The sequence below is a fragment of the Alligator mississippiensis genome, chromosome 2 (genome assembly GCF_030867095.1).
Source record: "Alligator mississippiensis isolate rAllMis1 chromosome 2, rAllMis1, whole genome shotgun sequence".
NCBI classification, from domain to species: domain Eukaryota; kingdom Metazoa; phylum Chordata; order Crocodylia; family Alligatoridae; genus Alligator; species Alligator mississippiensis.
Genome location: NC_081825.1, coordinates 79,612,280 through 79,626,585, shown reverse-complemented (window position 1 = coordinate 79,626,585; position 14,306 = coordinate 79,612,280). Strand labels below are relative to the sequence as shown.

General features: G+C 42.7%; 2 protein-coding genes across 4 annotated transcripts in view; one reads left to right on the top strand and one right to left on the bottom strand.

The window, feature by feature from the left end:
• CEP44 (centrosomal protein 44) overlaps window positions 1-14,306 on the top strand; it is a 112,669-nt gene that overhangs the window by 17,139 nt on the left and 81,224 nt on the right. The window lies entirely within an intron of this gene.
• FBXO8 (F-box protein 8) overlaps window positions 8,175-14,306 on the bottom strand; it is a 39,001-nt gene continuing 32,869 nt past the window's right edge. For all 3 annotated transcript variants that reach the window (XM_014594188.3, XM_006258519.4, XM_059721873.1), the window contains exons 5-6: window positions 11,971-12,167; window positions 8,175-11,063 (exon numbers count right to left, since the gene is read on the bottom strand). In XM_014594188.3, coding sequence (XP_014449674.1) covers window positions 10,876-11,063; window positions 11,971-12,167 — 385 coding nt within the window. In that variant the 3' untranslated portion in view covers window positions 8,175-10,875. The remainder of the gene's footprint in view (window positions 11,064-11,970; window positions 12,168-14,306) is intronic.

Genomic DNA, 14,306 nt, shown 5'->3' with positions numbered 1-14,306 from the left:
CTGAAAAATATTTCATGTGGGAATTGGAAGTTTTCTTTGTAATATTTGTACAACCCACCTCTTCTTCTTTAAGCTTGTATGAAGGAATAAGAAAGAAAATTATATTTATTACCATTGTCAGAAAACACTCTGAAATAATCTAGTAACATACAATGTAGAAACTTGTTTCTACAGTTTTATCTTTGCTATAATGCCTTGGTCTTAAGTTTTCACCTGATCAGTAATATCTACAGATTTAGCTTGCTTTTATATTCAGGTAACTAAATCTGCTGTTGTACATAGTTTGGTACCATATTGCTCTTTAAACCAGAATGAAAATGCACCTATGGAAGACAGAGAATCCTTTAAAGTCTGCCCTTTGTCTATTTTAATAGTGCTTTTAAGGTTAAAGTAGATTATTTTACAGTGGCAAAAAGCTAGTAATCAAGTTTAATGTTATTAAATTTTGAGACTTTTTCACATATGTGAAAAAGATAAAATTAATAAATCTACATTTGATTGTCATCTGTAATTCAATAAAAGCTAAGTAAATATTACTTTTAAAATGCTTTCTCGTGTATAACTTTGTAACCTTTCTAAATAAAATTGATTTTTATATTCATTATGTACTGAAAATGTTACTGTGCGGGCCGGGCCCTGATCCCACCCTTGTCGCCATGCACGGCAGTGATTCCGATCCCACTCTGGCCGCCATGGGCAAGCCGGGGGCGAACCGGGGTCGTACCGGACCCGTCTCCGGTGCACGCGGGCTTTGGCCGTCAGCCCGGGCACGCGGGGTGGGAGAAAACAGCGAAGCAGCTTGCGCACGTGAGTTAGAATTAGTCATGGAGGCGTAACGGTTGATTGAAAAGATTGTTTACTTACACCCAAAGATGGTATCGGTGTAGGCTGGATAAGTTTCCAGGCACAGCTCCCGCTTGAACCCTCGTTGGAGGATTCTGACAAAATGATTGCTCCCACGGAGTTTGCTAGGCTCTGTGGGTCCGGTTAAGTTGGGTTCAAAAGTTTCCCCGGAGTTATTCAGGCTCCGCAGGTCCGGTAAGTTTTCCCCGGAGTTTGCTAGGCTCCGCGGGGTCCGAAATTACAGGAAAGGGATACGTCTAGGATTGCACTCGGCGACGGGGAGAGGCGAGAAGCGAAAGCTCCATAGCCTCGGTTCCATTGCCTCTCTTGCCTGCTTAGGGGAGGCGCGCCGGGTCCGCGAGGGTCCACAGCGCTTGGAGATCTTCACACAGAATCTCTCTCTCTTCCTCCCTCCTCCGGCTTGGGCGGAAACTACCCAAGCCTTTTATACAGCTAGCAAGCCAATCGCTAGCTGCCACGTGTGCCTAAATTAGGAGTCGGCCAATAACATGGCGCAGAGCCTAATACAAATGGCGGGAACTTCTTTACAACGTGTATCACTACAGTGCAAGAAAGGGATGTACCCTGGAAAGAAGCTGCAATTTGGCGGGAAATCCCCGGTTGCACTAGAGTTCTCTAGCAGCAGAGAACTCTACCGTGCAAAGAAAGCGACAAATTTGGCGGGAAATAATTTAGCAGTGCCGAAGCACACACACAAACAAAAAATCACAACTTTGGCTTGTGACAGTTACATGAAGCAAATCTAAATTCAGAGACATTTTAACATGTAGCAAAACTCACAGTAACACAGTTAAGCAGAAAACCAATCCCTCCCATTGTGAATGGGACAATTCTTGTTGATAGATTTGAATATGTAAATGCCTTGAGCTTATGTTACAGGGTGGAACTACTAGCACATTTTCTGAAGTGGACATTGCATTCTTATTTTCCAATTATCTACAGTTTACTGTTTTTCAGTGTTGAGAGATTTTCCTCCTGCTTGGTTTCAGTGAAAGGTGCTATTTTATGAAGGCTTAAGAAAGTGTGTTTATTTTTAAAGACTGAATTTGACATACTGAGTATGAGCAGTACATGATATTACTTAATTAAATAAGGACATGATGTTCCACACTGACATATATGCTGGTTTTATCTAGATGAATGCAGAATAGTTGCGATTACATCACATCAGCATAAGACTGAAGGTACAATGCTCAGTGTTTTCAAAATTGGCCTCTGAGTATGTGTCTTGTAACTAGGCCCTTTCTCTCTCTCATCTACACACAAAACTCTCAATCAGTTTTACAGGTGCCTTTAGACAAAGTTCGCTGGCATGATGAGGGATAGGTTATAGTTTAGTTCTGCTTTCATTTAGATTAGTCATATGCCCTCTTTGCAGTGAGGAAGTAGGTTAAATTACTCAAGTGCTGATAGTCATTGGTGTCTTCCCACCTTTCTTCCCAAGGCAGGCAGATTTTCTCTCAGTTCACTGGGAAAGGATCTTAAAACAGCTTAGTTTAGCAAAAAGAACCTTGGATTAGGTATTCAGAAATCAAAATGATATACAGGAAAGAGTGCAGCATCAGTGAGGATATAATAAACTGCATATGGCTTCACCATGCAGAGTACTATTGCTCACACAATATGTCTATAGCTAACTTGGATATTTTCACAGCCAGGTGCCAGTAACGTAGCCTATGCCTGCAGGGAAAATGTTCCTTGCTAGGGTCCTGTTTGTCACCCAACTTGTAGGGTGTTATTTTAACAGGTGCTGAGAACCTGTAAGTCTCATTGTAGTCATTGGGAGGTTCAGATACTTAGGATCTCTGAATATTAGGCCTAAGGTACTTCAGGTCAAGTACCTAAAGATCGAAACTCCCAAGAACAGTGGAAGTTTTTCAAATCTTTCAGTTTTATAGTCCAGAGACACATTCTGGCTATTTAAACCTTGTTGATGTTTTAGTGATGCTCCAAGCCCCATGAGCTTATGGCTTCAACTGCACCATCAAAGTCCAAACCTTTATATTGAAAAGATGTGTGGGAAATGGAGCAAAAAATTAAAATATCCTACAGGGATTTGGTGATGGGAGAATAAAGAAGTGGTTTTTTGAAGGAGAAAACGTGAGAGGTGCATTTCTTCTGGCTGTGAAATCCTGGATTATAAAGAAAGGGGGGCAGATCTGAATTAAAATCAAGTGCCTAGATTCAAAATTGCCATCCTGAAAGCTCCTGCTCAGGTGCTGTTTAATTCTGGAGTTCCCCATCTGTCCCCCTCCCCCTTTTTTTAACTTTAGCATATGGCTGTTATTCAGCTTTTGCGTATGCCTGAAATTGTGTGGGGCTTGACAGGGGTAAGTAGCTCAGGGTCTAGCTCACAGCTAAGTTTGACTTGGATCTGGAAATGAGGTGTCCTCAGGTATGCTTATGGGCTCAATTTGGTTAGTGTTCTTAGTGTATATAACAGAATCAGCCTAGAGAAAATAAGTTGTGGTAGTCATGGTTTTCTTTAAGAAATCCTTTGAAGGAGGACGAAGTGGTGCTCCATTGCATATACAGTATAACAACTTAGTGGTTAGAACACTTAAAGAGTGAAACCAGGTTAATTTCCCTCCGCTAACTGAAGAGATTAAAATCCATTCCTGAAGTGTTCTTCTAATCACCAGGCTACTGGTTGTTGTTAGAGATGTTTCACTTTGCAGAAAATAATTTGAGACTCAAGGGATGAGATAGAGTATAAAAGGAGCATGACTTTCTAAGCTAATGTTTAAGGAACTTGCTTTGGAGGAGAGTACTGGGTTAAGTCCCTACACATCTAACTTTTTTATATTTTACACTAGACAGTGATGCAGGCAGAGTTTAATATGCAGACTACATCACAAACCTTTCCTACTCTTCTGGTATTATTCCACAGAGCAGACAATATGCTTCTCTCTCTTCCTCTGGCACTGAAGTTTTCACAAATCCTTACTATATGTGGACAGAGGTAGTCCAAGGATTCCAGCCTTTTGCAGGGCTTGAGTCCATAAGGAGCAGATCCTTCCTGCACAGTCTGGTATAAGAGACTTCCATGAGCCTTGTCCTAGTAATATAATCCCAGAAAATTAGGATTGGAAAGAACCTCAGCAGGTCATTCAGTTCAACCTGCTTCTCAAAGCATAACCATTCCCAACTACATCATCACAGCCAAGGCTTTGTCTAGCCGAGTCTTAAAAACTGCAAAAGGATGGAGATTCTGCAATCTCTCTGGGTAACCTGGTCCAGTGCTCTACTATCCTCCTACTGATAAAGTTTTTTCTAAGATCTAACCTGAACTTCCCTTGCTGCAACTTGAGACCATTGTGCCTTGTTCTGTCATCTGCCACCACTGAGAATGGTCTAGTTCCATCCTCTTTGAAAACACATTTCAGGTAGTAGAAGACCGCTATTTAATCCCCCACCAGTCTTCTTTTCTCCAAACTAAATAAAGGCCAGTTTTGTTAGCCTTTCCTCAGAAGCCATGATCCCCAGCCTTCTAACCATTTCTGTTGCCCTCTGCTGGACTCTCTCCAATTTATCCACATCCTTTTGTAGTAGGGAGCCCAAAACTGGACACAGTACTCCAGAAGTGGCCTCACCAGTGCTGAATAGAGGGGAATAATCACTTCCCTGAATCTGCTCACAACACTCGTAAAAATGCTGTTATGCTGTTAGCCTTCTTCACAACAAGGGCACACTTGTTTTATAGTGAGATTATTGTCCACTGTAACCTGCAGATCCTTTTCTGCAGAGCTGCTGCTTAGCCAGTCAGTTACCAGCCTGTACCAGTGCATAGGATTGTTCTGTCCTAAGTGTAGGACTTTGCATTTGTCCTTATTGAACGTCATGAGATTTCTTTTGGTCCAGTCCTCCAACTTGTCTAGGTGTCTCTGAATCCTAGCCCTACCCTCCAATGTATCTACTGCTCCCCTCAGCTTGGTGTCATCCACAAATTTGTGGTGTGTGCACTCCATCCACTCTGCCAGATCATTGATAAAGATATTAAACAAAAGTCCCTCGGGCACTCCACTAGAGACTGGCTGCCAGCTCAACATCGAGTCATTGATTACTACCCTTTGAGCCAGATGATCCAGCCAGTTTTCTATCCACCAGTTTTCTATCCATTCATCTAACTCATCCTTCCTTAGCTTGCTTGCGAGAATGTTGTGGAGACCATACTGAAAGCCTTGCTAAGGTCAAGGTATATCAAATCCACTGCTCTCTCCCTGCATCCACAGAGCCCGCTATCTCATCAGGTTGGTCAGGCATGGCTTGCCCTTGGTGAATCCATGCTGACTGTTCCTAATCACCTTCTTCTCCTCCAAGTGCTTAGAAGTGGATTCCTCCAGGTCCTGCTTCATTATTGTTCCAGGGACTGAGATGAGGCTTGCCACATACTCCTTCTCTTTCTTAAAGATGAACACTATATTTGCCCTTTTCCAATCATCCAGGACCTCTCCTGATCGTCATGAGTTTTCAAAGATAATGGCTAATGGCTCTGAAATCACATTGGTCAACTCCCTTAGCACCTCGGGTGCACTGCATCTAGCTTACTGAAGAGTTCCCTGCTAAGCCAAGCTGGTCTTCTGCCATACTTGCTAGTTTTCCTGTGCATCAGGGTGGTTCATTCCTGTGGCCTCAGTAAGGTTTCTTTAAAGTACACCTAGCTCTCCTGCACTCCTTTCCCCCTCAGATTTGCCTCCCAGGAGATCTCAGTTTCCTGAGTGACTCTAAATCTAGTTTTTTTAAATCCAGGGTCCTTACTCTATTCTTCCTTCCTTTCCTCAGGATCCTGAACTCAACTCATGGTTATGTTGCCCGAGTTGCCATTCCTTTCTACATTCTCCACCGATTCTTTCCTGCTTGTAAGCATCAGGTCAAGAAGAGCGTGGCCCCTAGTTGGTCTCTCCAACACTTGCACCATGAAGTTGCCCCTAACACTCTCCAAAAACTTACTGGATTGCTTGTGCACTGCTGTGTTGCCCTCCCAGATGTCAGGGTGATTGGAGTCTCCCATGAGAACGAGGGCCTGTGATCAGAAAGCTTCTGCTAGCTATTTGAAGAAAGTTTCATCCACCTCATCCTTCTGGACTGGTGGCCTATACCAGACACCCACCACTGACCCTAACCCAAAGACTTTCAGCAGGCCTGTTTTGTTTCATACTGGAGCTCTGAACAATCATATAGTTCTTTTACATGAAGTGCAACTCCCCCTCTTCTCCTCTGCCTGTCCTTCCTGAAGTTTATACCTATCCATTACAGTACTCCAGTCATGAGAGCTTTCCTATCAAGTCTCTGCTATTCCAATCACATCACAGTTCCGTAACTGCGTGAGGACTTCTAGTTCTTCCTGCTTGTTTTCCAGGCTGTGTGCATTCGTGTACAGACATCTGAGGTAACTAGAAGAATGAGATGGTTTTCCTGTTGTCCCTTCCTGCTTGTGCTTCCTCCAGGCCTAGTCATACCAGGGGACTGGAACAAGTGACAGCTGCAACAAAAGACAAATGTAAATTAGAGATGTAAGGAACTCCTTTCACATCAGTACAAATCAGGAACAATTTCACTGGTATCAGAAAGGAACATCAAGCCCCACAATTTACTTTTGGGTGCAGGAAGAAAGCTTTGTTTGATGAATCATGAGTTGTCTAATTTCATTAAGATCTTTTCCTTTTATTCTCCCAAAGCAGGGCTCAGTAATACTTGTGGAGTGAATGAATCCAGCCTGCAGACCTGTAGGGTTTCGCCTGTGCTGGGGCTGAGAAGCAAGGTGTGCTGAAGCCAGGAGCTGGAAGCTGTGCCTGTGCTATGGCTGCTTCTATCTTCCCCCCTCTCCCCTTCCTCCTCCAATCTCTCCAATGCTGCTGTGTGAGTGCAGCTTTCAGTAGAGTGGAGCTGCACTGGGGCCAGGCTGGGTAGGAGGGGAGGTGGGCTGGGGCAGAAAATGATAGCAGCCTTGAAGGAGCTTCCAACTTTCAAGCCCCAGTGCAGCTTTCCTATGGCTGGAAACTGAGTTTCTACCCAAGTTGGGGAATGGGGTGGCTGGGACGGGGCTGTGAGAAGCTGTGGCAGTGCAGGTGAAAGTCCTCCATTGCTGCAGATGCACCACAGCCACCCAGCCCATGCCAGACTGGGGCTGGGGTTGGGCTGTTCCGGACTGCAGCTTGAAAAAAGTTGCTGGATCCTGTCCCAAAGCACATAGCTTCCAAGAGACATTACCTAGGACATGGGTCTGCAACACTGCTACCCTGGGACCACAGCTTGCAATGTGGCTTGATGCTGCAACCTCAAATCTCTGCACCCAAAGACGCCCAGCTCAGAACAGCCTGCATTTACCCTTGCTGCAGATATCTGGCTCCTCTGCAGTGAGGTAAGCATAGGCAGAGAGAGCAGCAGCTGATCAGTTGCCTGCTGAGAAGGATTCTGCAGAGGGGACAGTGGGCTTGGTGCAGCTCTGTGTTGTTCAATCGTCCTGGCCACCTTGGCCCAGGTTGGACCTTCCTGGGAAGGATCCAACCTCTTCACAGGCCAGATCTCCCTACAGCCTTTAGAGGTTATCATTCTAACCTGTCTTAATTTCTTCCAGAAATAAAACGTGAGTGGCTACAACAGCTTGTAGTGTTCATTTTTAGCAGTACAAATCTTTAATATAAAAGCTCTTACAATTTGAAGTTAACAAAAAAAAATCTGTAATTCTGTAGTGACTACTTGTGAGGGTATTTTAACAGGTTTAATTAAAAGCCATCATTGCTGCATCTATTTTTGAGCCTTCTGAAAAAGGATGTACCACTGTACTTACTGTTCTGCAATGAGAAATCACTCAAGAGTTTGGAACAACCTTTTAGAACATGCCTGGGATGACCACTTGCAATGCTGTTTGTTTCCATCTTGAGGCAATACAGGTGCAGGTAACATTGGGCACTTCTACATGTACTCTGGGGATAGGGAGCGGCACTTTAATTAGAGCGGCTCCAAGAGCTACTCTAATTAAAGAGCCTCTGTGTCTTGTGTATCTTGTGTTCAATGAGCTTTGGTTCAAGTGTCCCTGCTGCCATTTTGAAGTGCAGGGACACTGATACACGAGACGTGGGAGGCTGCTGGAGTGTGGTAATAACCATGCTCCAGCAGACTCAATTAATTAAGTCTTCTCTAACTTACTGTAATTACAGCACATAGGAGAAGTCTCTGCACTTGTGTACAGGCACTCATTGAGACTTACTTAAAGGTGTATCTGAATCATAGCAGCAATGGCTGAATGCATTTTTGTGCATTTTCTGGACCAGAAATATACTAGAATTATTAAAAAGTGCAAACAGTCGTAATAGCAATATCTTATCTTTATTTTATGTAACCTTTAGAAGGACTATGAATTAAAAATGTTATCATTCTCCTTCCTAATGATGATTTCATTAAAGTGCATAAAACAGAAGTCAACTGGTGCCAATCATCTTTATCTTGGGCTCATTTTCTCCTGGTCTTTCTATTCAGGTGTAATAAATCTCATGCATAGAAAGTAAGAAAAATGGCAGTGTGGTTAAGGCACTAAGACTATGGAAGACCTGTGTTCAGATCCTCATTCTGCAGTAGACTTCCTAATCCCCTTCTAATAAAACTGAAATAAAAATTGTTTTCTATCACACAAGGAACACGAAGATAAATTAATTAGTGAGTGTGATGTATTTAGATTATAAATAAACAAACATGAAATTCAGGATCATGTTCTTATTTTCAAGGGAGCCTACTGAATAATAGGGAGAAGCACTAAGTTGTATGCTACTTGGCTAAAAGACTGTTCCTCATTCATTGTAATGTAAATTGCACAGGTAAAATTCCATTCCTAAACTGCTAGAATACTACATGATTAAGACTCTTTCAACTCTTTTAATTATTTTCCTCAGTTTAGAACCATTTAAAATCTATCTACATAAAATCTATCTACATAAAAATAGACAAAGAAGATGCTTTTTAAAACTGCATTAGCTAGGATAGTTTGAAACATCTCTAGCCACCTTATGTATTCTTTGCAGTTGAGGATGATTATTTTCCATGGTTGTCTTATCTGCGAGTTCAAAGATGGCTGATGAGGCCAATCTGGGATCGAAAGACTCTGCTGCAACTCAGCCACGTGCTTCTATGCAGGGTATATGGCTCTGGATTTTTTATTTGGTCTGTGACATGCTGTTTCTGCTGCTCCTGCTTTTCTGTCTCCTATTGTCACCATAAGGTTTCAAAGTACTGATCATTGCAGCAGACTTCCTCCATTTGGGGCAGTCCTGGGTGACATTCTCCAATGAGCTGGTGTCAATGCTGTATTTTTTTCCAAGTTGGCCTTGAGGATGTTTTTGAAGCACTTTCTCTACTTTCCTCTTGAGTGTATGCCTTGACTGAGTTGGGAGAATAAGACTTGCTTCAGGAGTCTGAAATTGGACATCCGGATAATGTGGCTGGCCCAGTGAAGCTGTAGGATGATCATCACCTCAGTGCCTGCGGTGTTGGCTTGCGAGAGGATGTTAATGTTGGTGTGTCTTTTTCACTGGATTCAAAGGATCTTTCACAAACAGAATTGATGATGCTTCTGCAACCACTTAAGGCATCTCCTGTATGTTGTCAACACCTCAGCTCCGTACAGTAAGCTGGGGATCACAATTGCTTGATAAACCATGAGCTTGGTTTTGGATCTGATGCTGCAACCTTTGAATACCTGTTTCCTCTGGCGTCCAAAGGCTGCACTTACACATTTGAGCTGATGTTGGATTTCTTCATTGATATTAGCGTTCTGAGAGAGACTGCTTCTGAGGGACAGGAAATATTCAATTTGCAGAGTCTCACCATGAATCTGAATGGCCAGACCTTATGTAATAGTAACATATTATAACGTAGCTGTATTTAACCCAGGGTCCCCTGCATTGTAGTTAGATGGGAGGAGTGGAGTTTGAGGACAACAATGATGTGTTTAACTAACTTCTAAGCACCTTTTTGCAATCCAGACATAACCTAAGTAAGTGGGAGCTAACTCTTTTGAAGAGAGTGCCACTCTGATCCCCTTCTTCTGCCTGACCTGCTGCCCTGCCATGTGCCCCCTGCCTGATCTGCTGCTTTCCTTTCTGCTGCTGTGCTGCCTGTCTTATGTCTCATCTGCCATATGCTATATGCAGAGGTTGCCCATGCCACAGGCTGGCCACCCCAGTAGTAAGTTATAATTAAGAAACACAACTGCAAATGTACCTAACTTACATGGTACAGAATGTTAACAATCCATGTTAGCCAACTCAGTATTAAAAAACACCATTTTTCTTATCTACCTTTATGTAAAGCCTTAGGGTTTGTCTACACAAAAGTGTTCAATCCTGTTTTAACTTAAATTTATAATAATTGTCAATTAATTCAAGTAAACAAATACAACACTAACTGATAGTCTGGACACTCCACAACTGCTTATGTCCTGGAACAAACACTTATTCAGACTAACTTTTCTTTATCTTACCGTTGAGAAAACCAGTGTGATGGAAACAGGAGCAACATATGAAATGTATAAGGAAAAGTATACAACACTATTTTTTAAGAGTGAAAAGAAAAACCTTTAGTTAAAATATTTTACAATAAAATAATTATGATTATAAATCTCTTTAGTTAAATATGTACACATTACATAGTATTTTAAAAAAATTATGGAACTGGTTAAAATTTTCAAGCAAATCTAATGCACAAATCCATCACTGTCAGCTTAAAAGTGTAATGTCAGTTTAACATTCATAAATGGTACGTCAGTATAATGTCAAACTAATGGAACTGCTTTGTGCAAAACATAAGCAAAGTTATGGAAAAAAATTCCCCAAATCTTTTGGATCCCATGGTTCAATTGCTAAAAAAAGGTAAGACACGCACACACTCACATTTTGATTGTATACAGAGGTTAGAATGACCAGCACTAATATAACCCCCATATCTACAAAATAATTAATTCCTTGGATTGATTTAGTTTTTTAAACTACAAAGTCTAAGTCTTAGCAAATTGTGCTTTTAGGCAGCCACATGGCCAATAAGGTAGATGTTGTCATAAAGGTGCCCTACAAAATCTTCACTGATGTTCTGAGCTGCACGTCTTGTATTTCGGATGAATTCTCTCTTTGACATTTTGTTCTTCACATGAGGACTGGTAAGATCAATGGAAAGCAGAATCAAAGAGTAGCATAGTACGTACACTGCATCTAAAGAAAAGAAAATGTTTTGAAGTTACTGTTTTTAGAAGCTTAAGTGTGTCCCTGCCCAAGCATATGGTCTCCTGTTGTAAATATGCACATAATTAACTTTATTGACTAAAATGAATCTATTCCTGTTAAGTAGCAGTAATGATAGTAAAATCATTTCAAATTAATGTACTATTTTATATTGCATCCAGAGTGTTCAGAGGGCTTTATGGACAGGAATACAGACACACTTTCATTTCAAAGAGGCCAATTCATTCTGATTTCTATGAGATGATTAGGAGGTATAAGTTAAACATACATGCTTTCATGACTTAAGCCTACAGAATCTATAAAATTAAGCCACAGAGGAGGAAGGCAAAAGGTGCAGTAGAATAATTCATTTTTAAAAAAAAATTACTTAATAGTGTACAAAAGGAGAATCAGAAACTTCAGATATTTTTAAAGATATGTCGGAGATGTCTGTATGCTGAATATGCTCATGTCTAACACCCATTCAGTACTGTGCTTTAAAAAAAATGTTGTTACAGCCATGAACAGCGTGTGCCACCAGCGGCTGGGGGGAGGGGGGAACGGCTGCATTGGTGGCAGCGGGGAGCAAGGAGCTCCTGCAGATGCAGCCAGCACTATCAGCGGGGGGTGGGGAGGATGGCAAACACGGGTTGGTGACCACCCGCAGGTGCTGCTGGCAGTGCTGGTACCGGCCAAGGGCAATCAGGGACACTGCTGGCAGCATCTTTTTGCAGGGAATGCACCGCCACGCGTAGGAGGTGCACGTGCACCTGTGTGTACCCCCTAGGGATTGCCCCTGGTTACAGCTTTATTTAAACCCACTAAAAAAAGTGGCAGTTTCCAAATATACACAGAAATATAAATTCGGATTCACTATGTAAACGTTCTCTCTGCTTACCAGGGCTAAGGCCAAGCTCTCTCATCAAATCAGGGTTACAAGCACAGAATCTGTGTGAGAACTTTGTTATGAGAGTCTCAAGGTATTCACCACGCTCCTCGGGGGCATGAATGTGCCTGAAAAACTCTCTCAGTGCATTTGGCAAGAACTGATTTCTGAAGTTGTGCAGTGTCACAAGGTCATCCAAAACATCTCGCCTGGTTGGCAAAGGAAAAAAAAAGAGAGATGTTTTGAGATGTTTTAACAGTTTACATATGAAAATATAGAATTCATAATTTAGAGTGAAAATTGATTTCAGACTTTATATTTTTTCATGAGAAGTAAAGAAAATCCAAAAACACAAGAACAGTTTCTCAGACATCTACTACATAGTGCACAGTCTAGTGCAGAAAAACCACAATAAAGCAGTATTCTAAATTTGTACTTGCACAGGTGCAAGCGCACACAGTGGTAGTACATGACAGGAAATTAATACTGCAATACTACCTGAACAAAGCTGAAACCAGAATAAAGGAGCAAATATACAGTACAAGACATTTTAAAGTAGCTATTTACAGACATTCAATTTCTCCTGGGAGAGATGCTTTTTTCCCCAGGAAAAACCATAAGTGTATATAGATGGTCATGATATTTCTTCCAGGGCAAAAATGGCTGCTCTGGGATAAAATCTTTCAGGAGACCAAACATCCGTACAGGCATCCATTCAAGAGAAGCCGCAGAATAGTCCTCTGGAATCCCAGAGAGCATTGCTCCTTGCCTACTCCCCAACCTCCTTCCCTTGCACAGGTCCAGGGAGAAAGTATGTAAATCCCAGCCAAACAGGGCTCAGAACATGTCCCCTGAATGCTTCGCATCCACCCCATGCGTAGATTGCAGTACTTATTGCTCTAAGGCCTCCTGGCAGGCCAGCGTCAGCGCTGCAGGCTTTCTGTTATACAGCATGTATTATGTGCTATGTAACAGTAGTGCTCAAACTTTTGTCTCTTTGAGCCAGGTGAGTGGTGCAGGGCCAGTCCATGGGCTGGATCAAGCTGTACACGTCAGGATTAGGCCCTGGGGTCCAGTACCACCAGCTCTCTGCTTCAGGAGTGATCCTTGCCTGGCATCACTCCCCTCCACTCCCATGCACTGGGATTGAGCCCTGAGGGACTGGCAAACACTTCCCCCAGGACTGGTCTCCAGGGGCTTGGCAATACCCCCTTCTGGCCCCCAATACCAGGATTTGGTCTGGGGCCTCCCCACCAGGATTGGGCCCTGGGGTCCAGTGCTGCCCCTGCCGGGCCCTGCTCACTGGGATTGAGTGTCCAATCCAGCATGCAGGGCCTGGGGCTCCCCATGGGTCCACAAGTTTGGTGGTGAGGGTGAGGTTCCACCACTCTTCTGCAGACAAATTTACAGACTGGTGGGGCGCCCCACAGGCCACATCTGGCCCACAGGCAGGGGCTGAATGGCTCTGCTGTATAACATCATTATGTTATGCTAAATGCTACATATATATTTTTCCTATTCCTTATGGTTGAAATTTATGTTTTCTCTACAAAGAGTGAGTAGTAGATTTTAAGGAGGAGTTCTACCCATATAGAGTGTAGAAATCACAGATGTGAAAAGAATAGAATAAGCCACAAACTGGAATTCTGGAGGCTTTATCTCTAAAATTCCCACTTGTGTGGTTTCAGACACTGAATCAACACAGCTGTGGATCCCTTGCTCCTCCTGTCTCATTTCCAGATTTCCCTTGTACATCAAAATGTTTTGGCTGGTACGGATTCTTTTGGTGTTCAGAGTGTGTGTGTGTGTGTGTGTACATGAATGCGGAACTCCCATAAGCATGGATTCCCATGGGATTTAAATATTGCAAAAGGCATTTGTATTAGCTCCGTATATCCTGAATGAATTTCACTCTATTCTGAAAGCCTGGTTTTTAACAGGTTTAATTAGTTGTATCTGTAACTAGACACTACCTGCATATCCATGTTCAAATGATCTAGGAGAGTTCTCCCAGGTTTATTCTTATTGCTTAGCTCAAATGTCTGTACAGGGCTTTCTGGGTAAGTTTTTCTACCAGGAGAATAAACCTGGGAGAATTCTCCTAGATCATTTGCCTTCAGGGTTCAATCCCAGTGCATGGGGGTGGGAGGGAGTGGTGCCAGGCCCCAAGGCTCACTCCCTGAGCAGAGAGAAGGTCATGCTGGACCCCAGGGCCTGATTCTGGCATGTATAGCTTGATCCAGCCCATGGACTGGCCCCAGGTGGCCTCACCTGGCTCACAGAGCCAAAAGTTTGAACACTACTGTTATACAGCATGTAAACTTCAATACAATTTATGCTCAGATCAG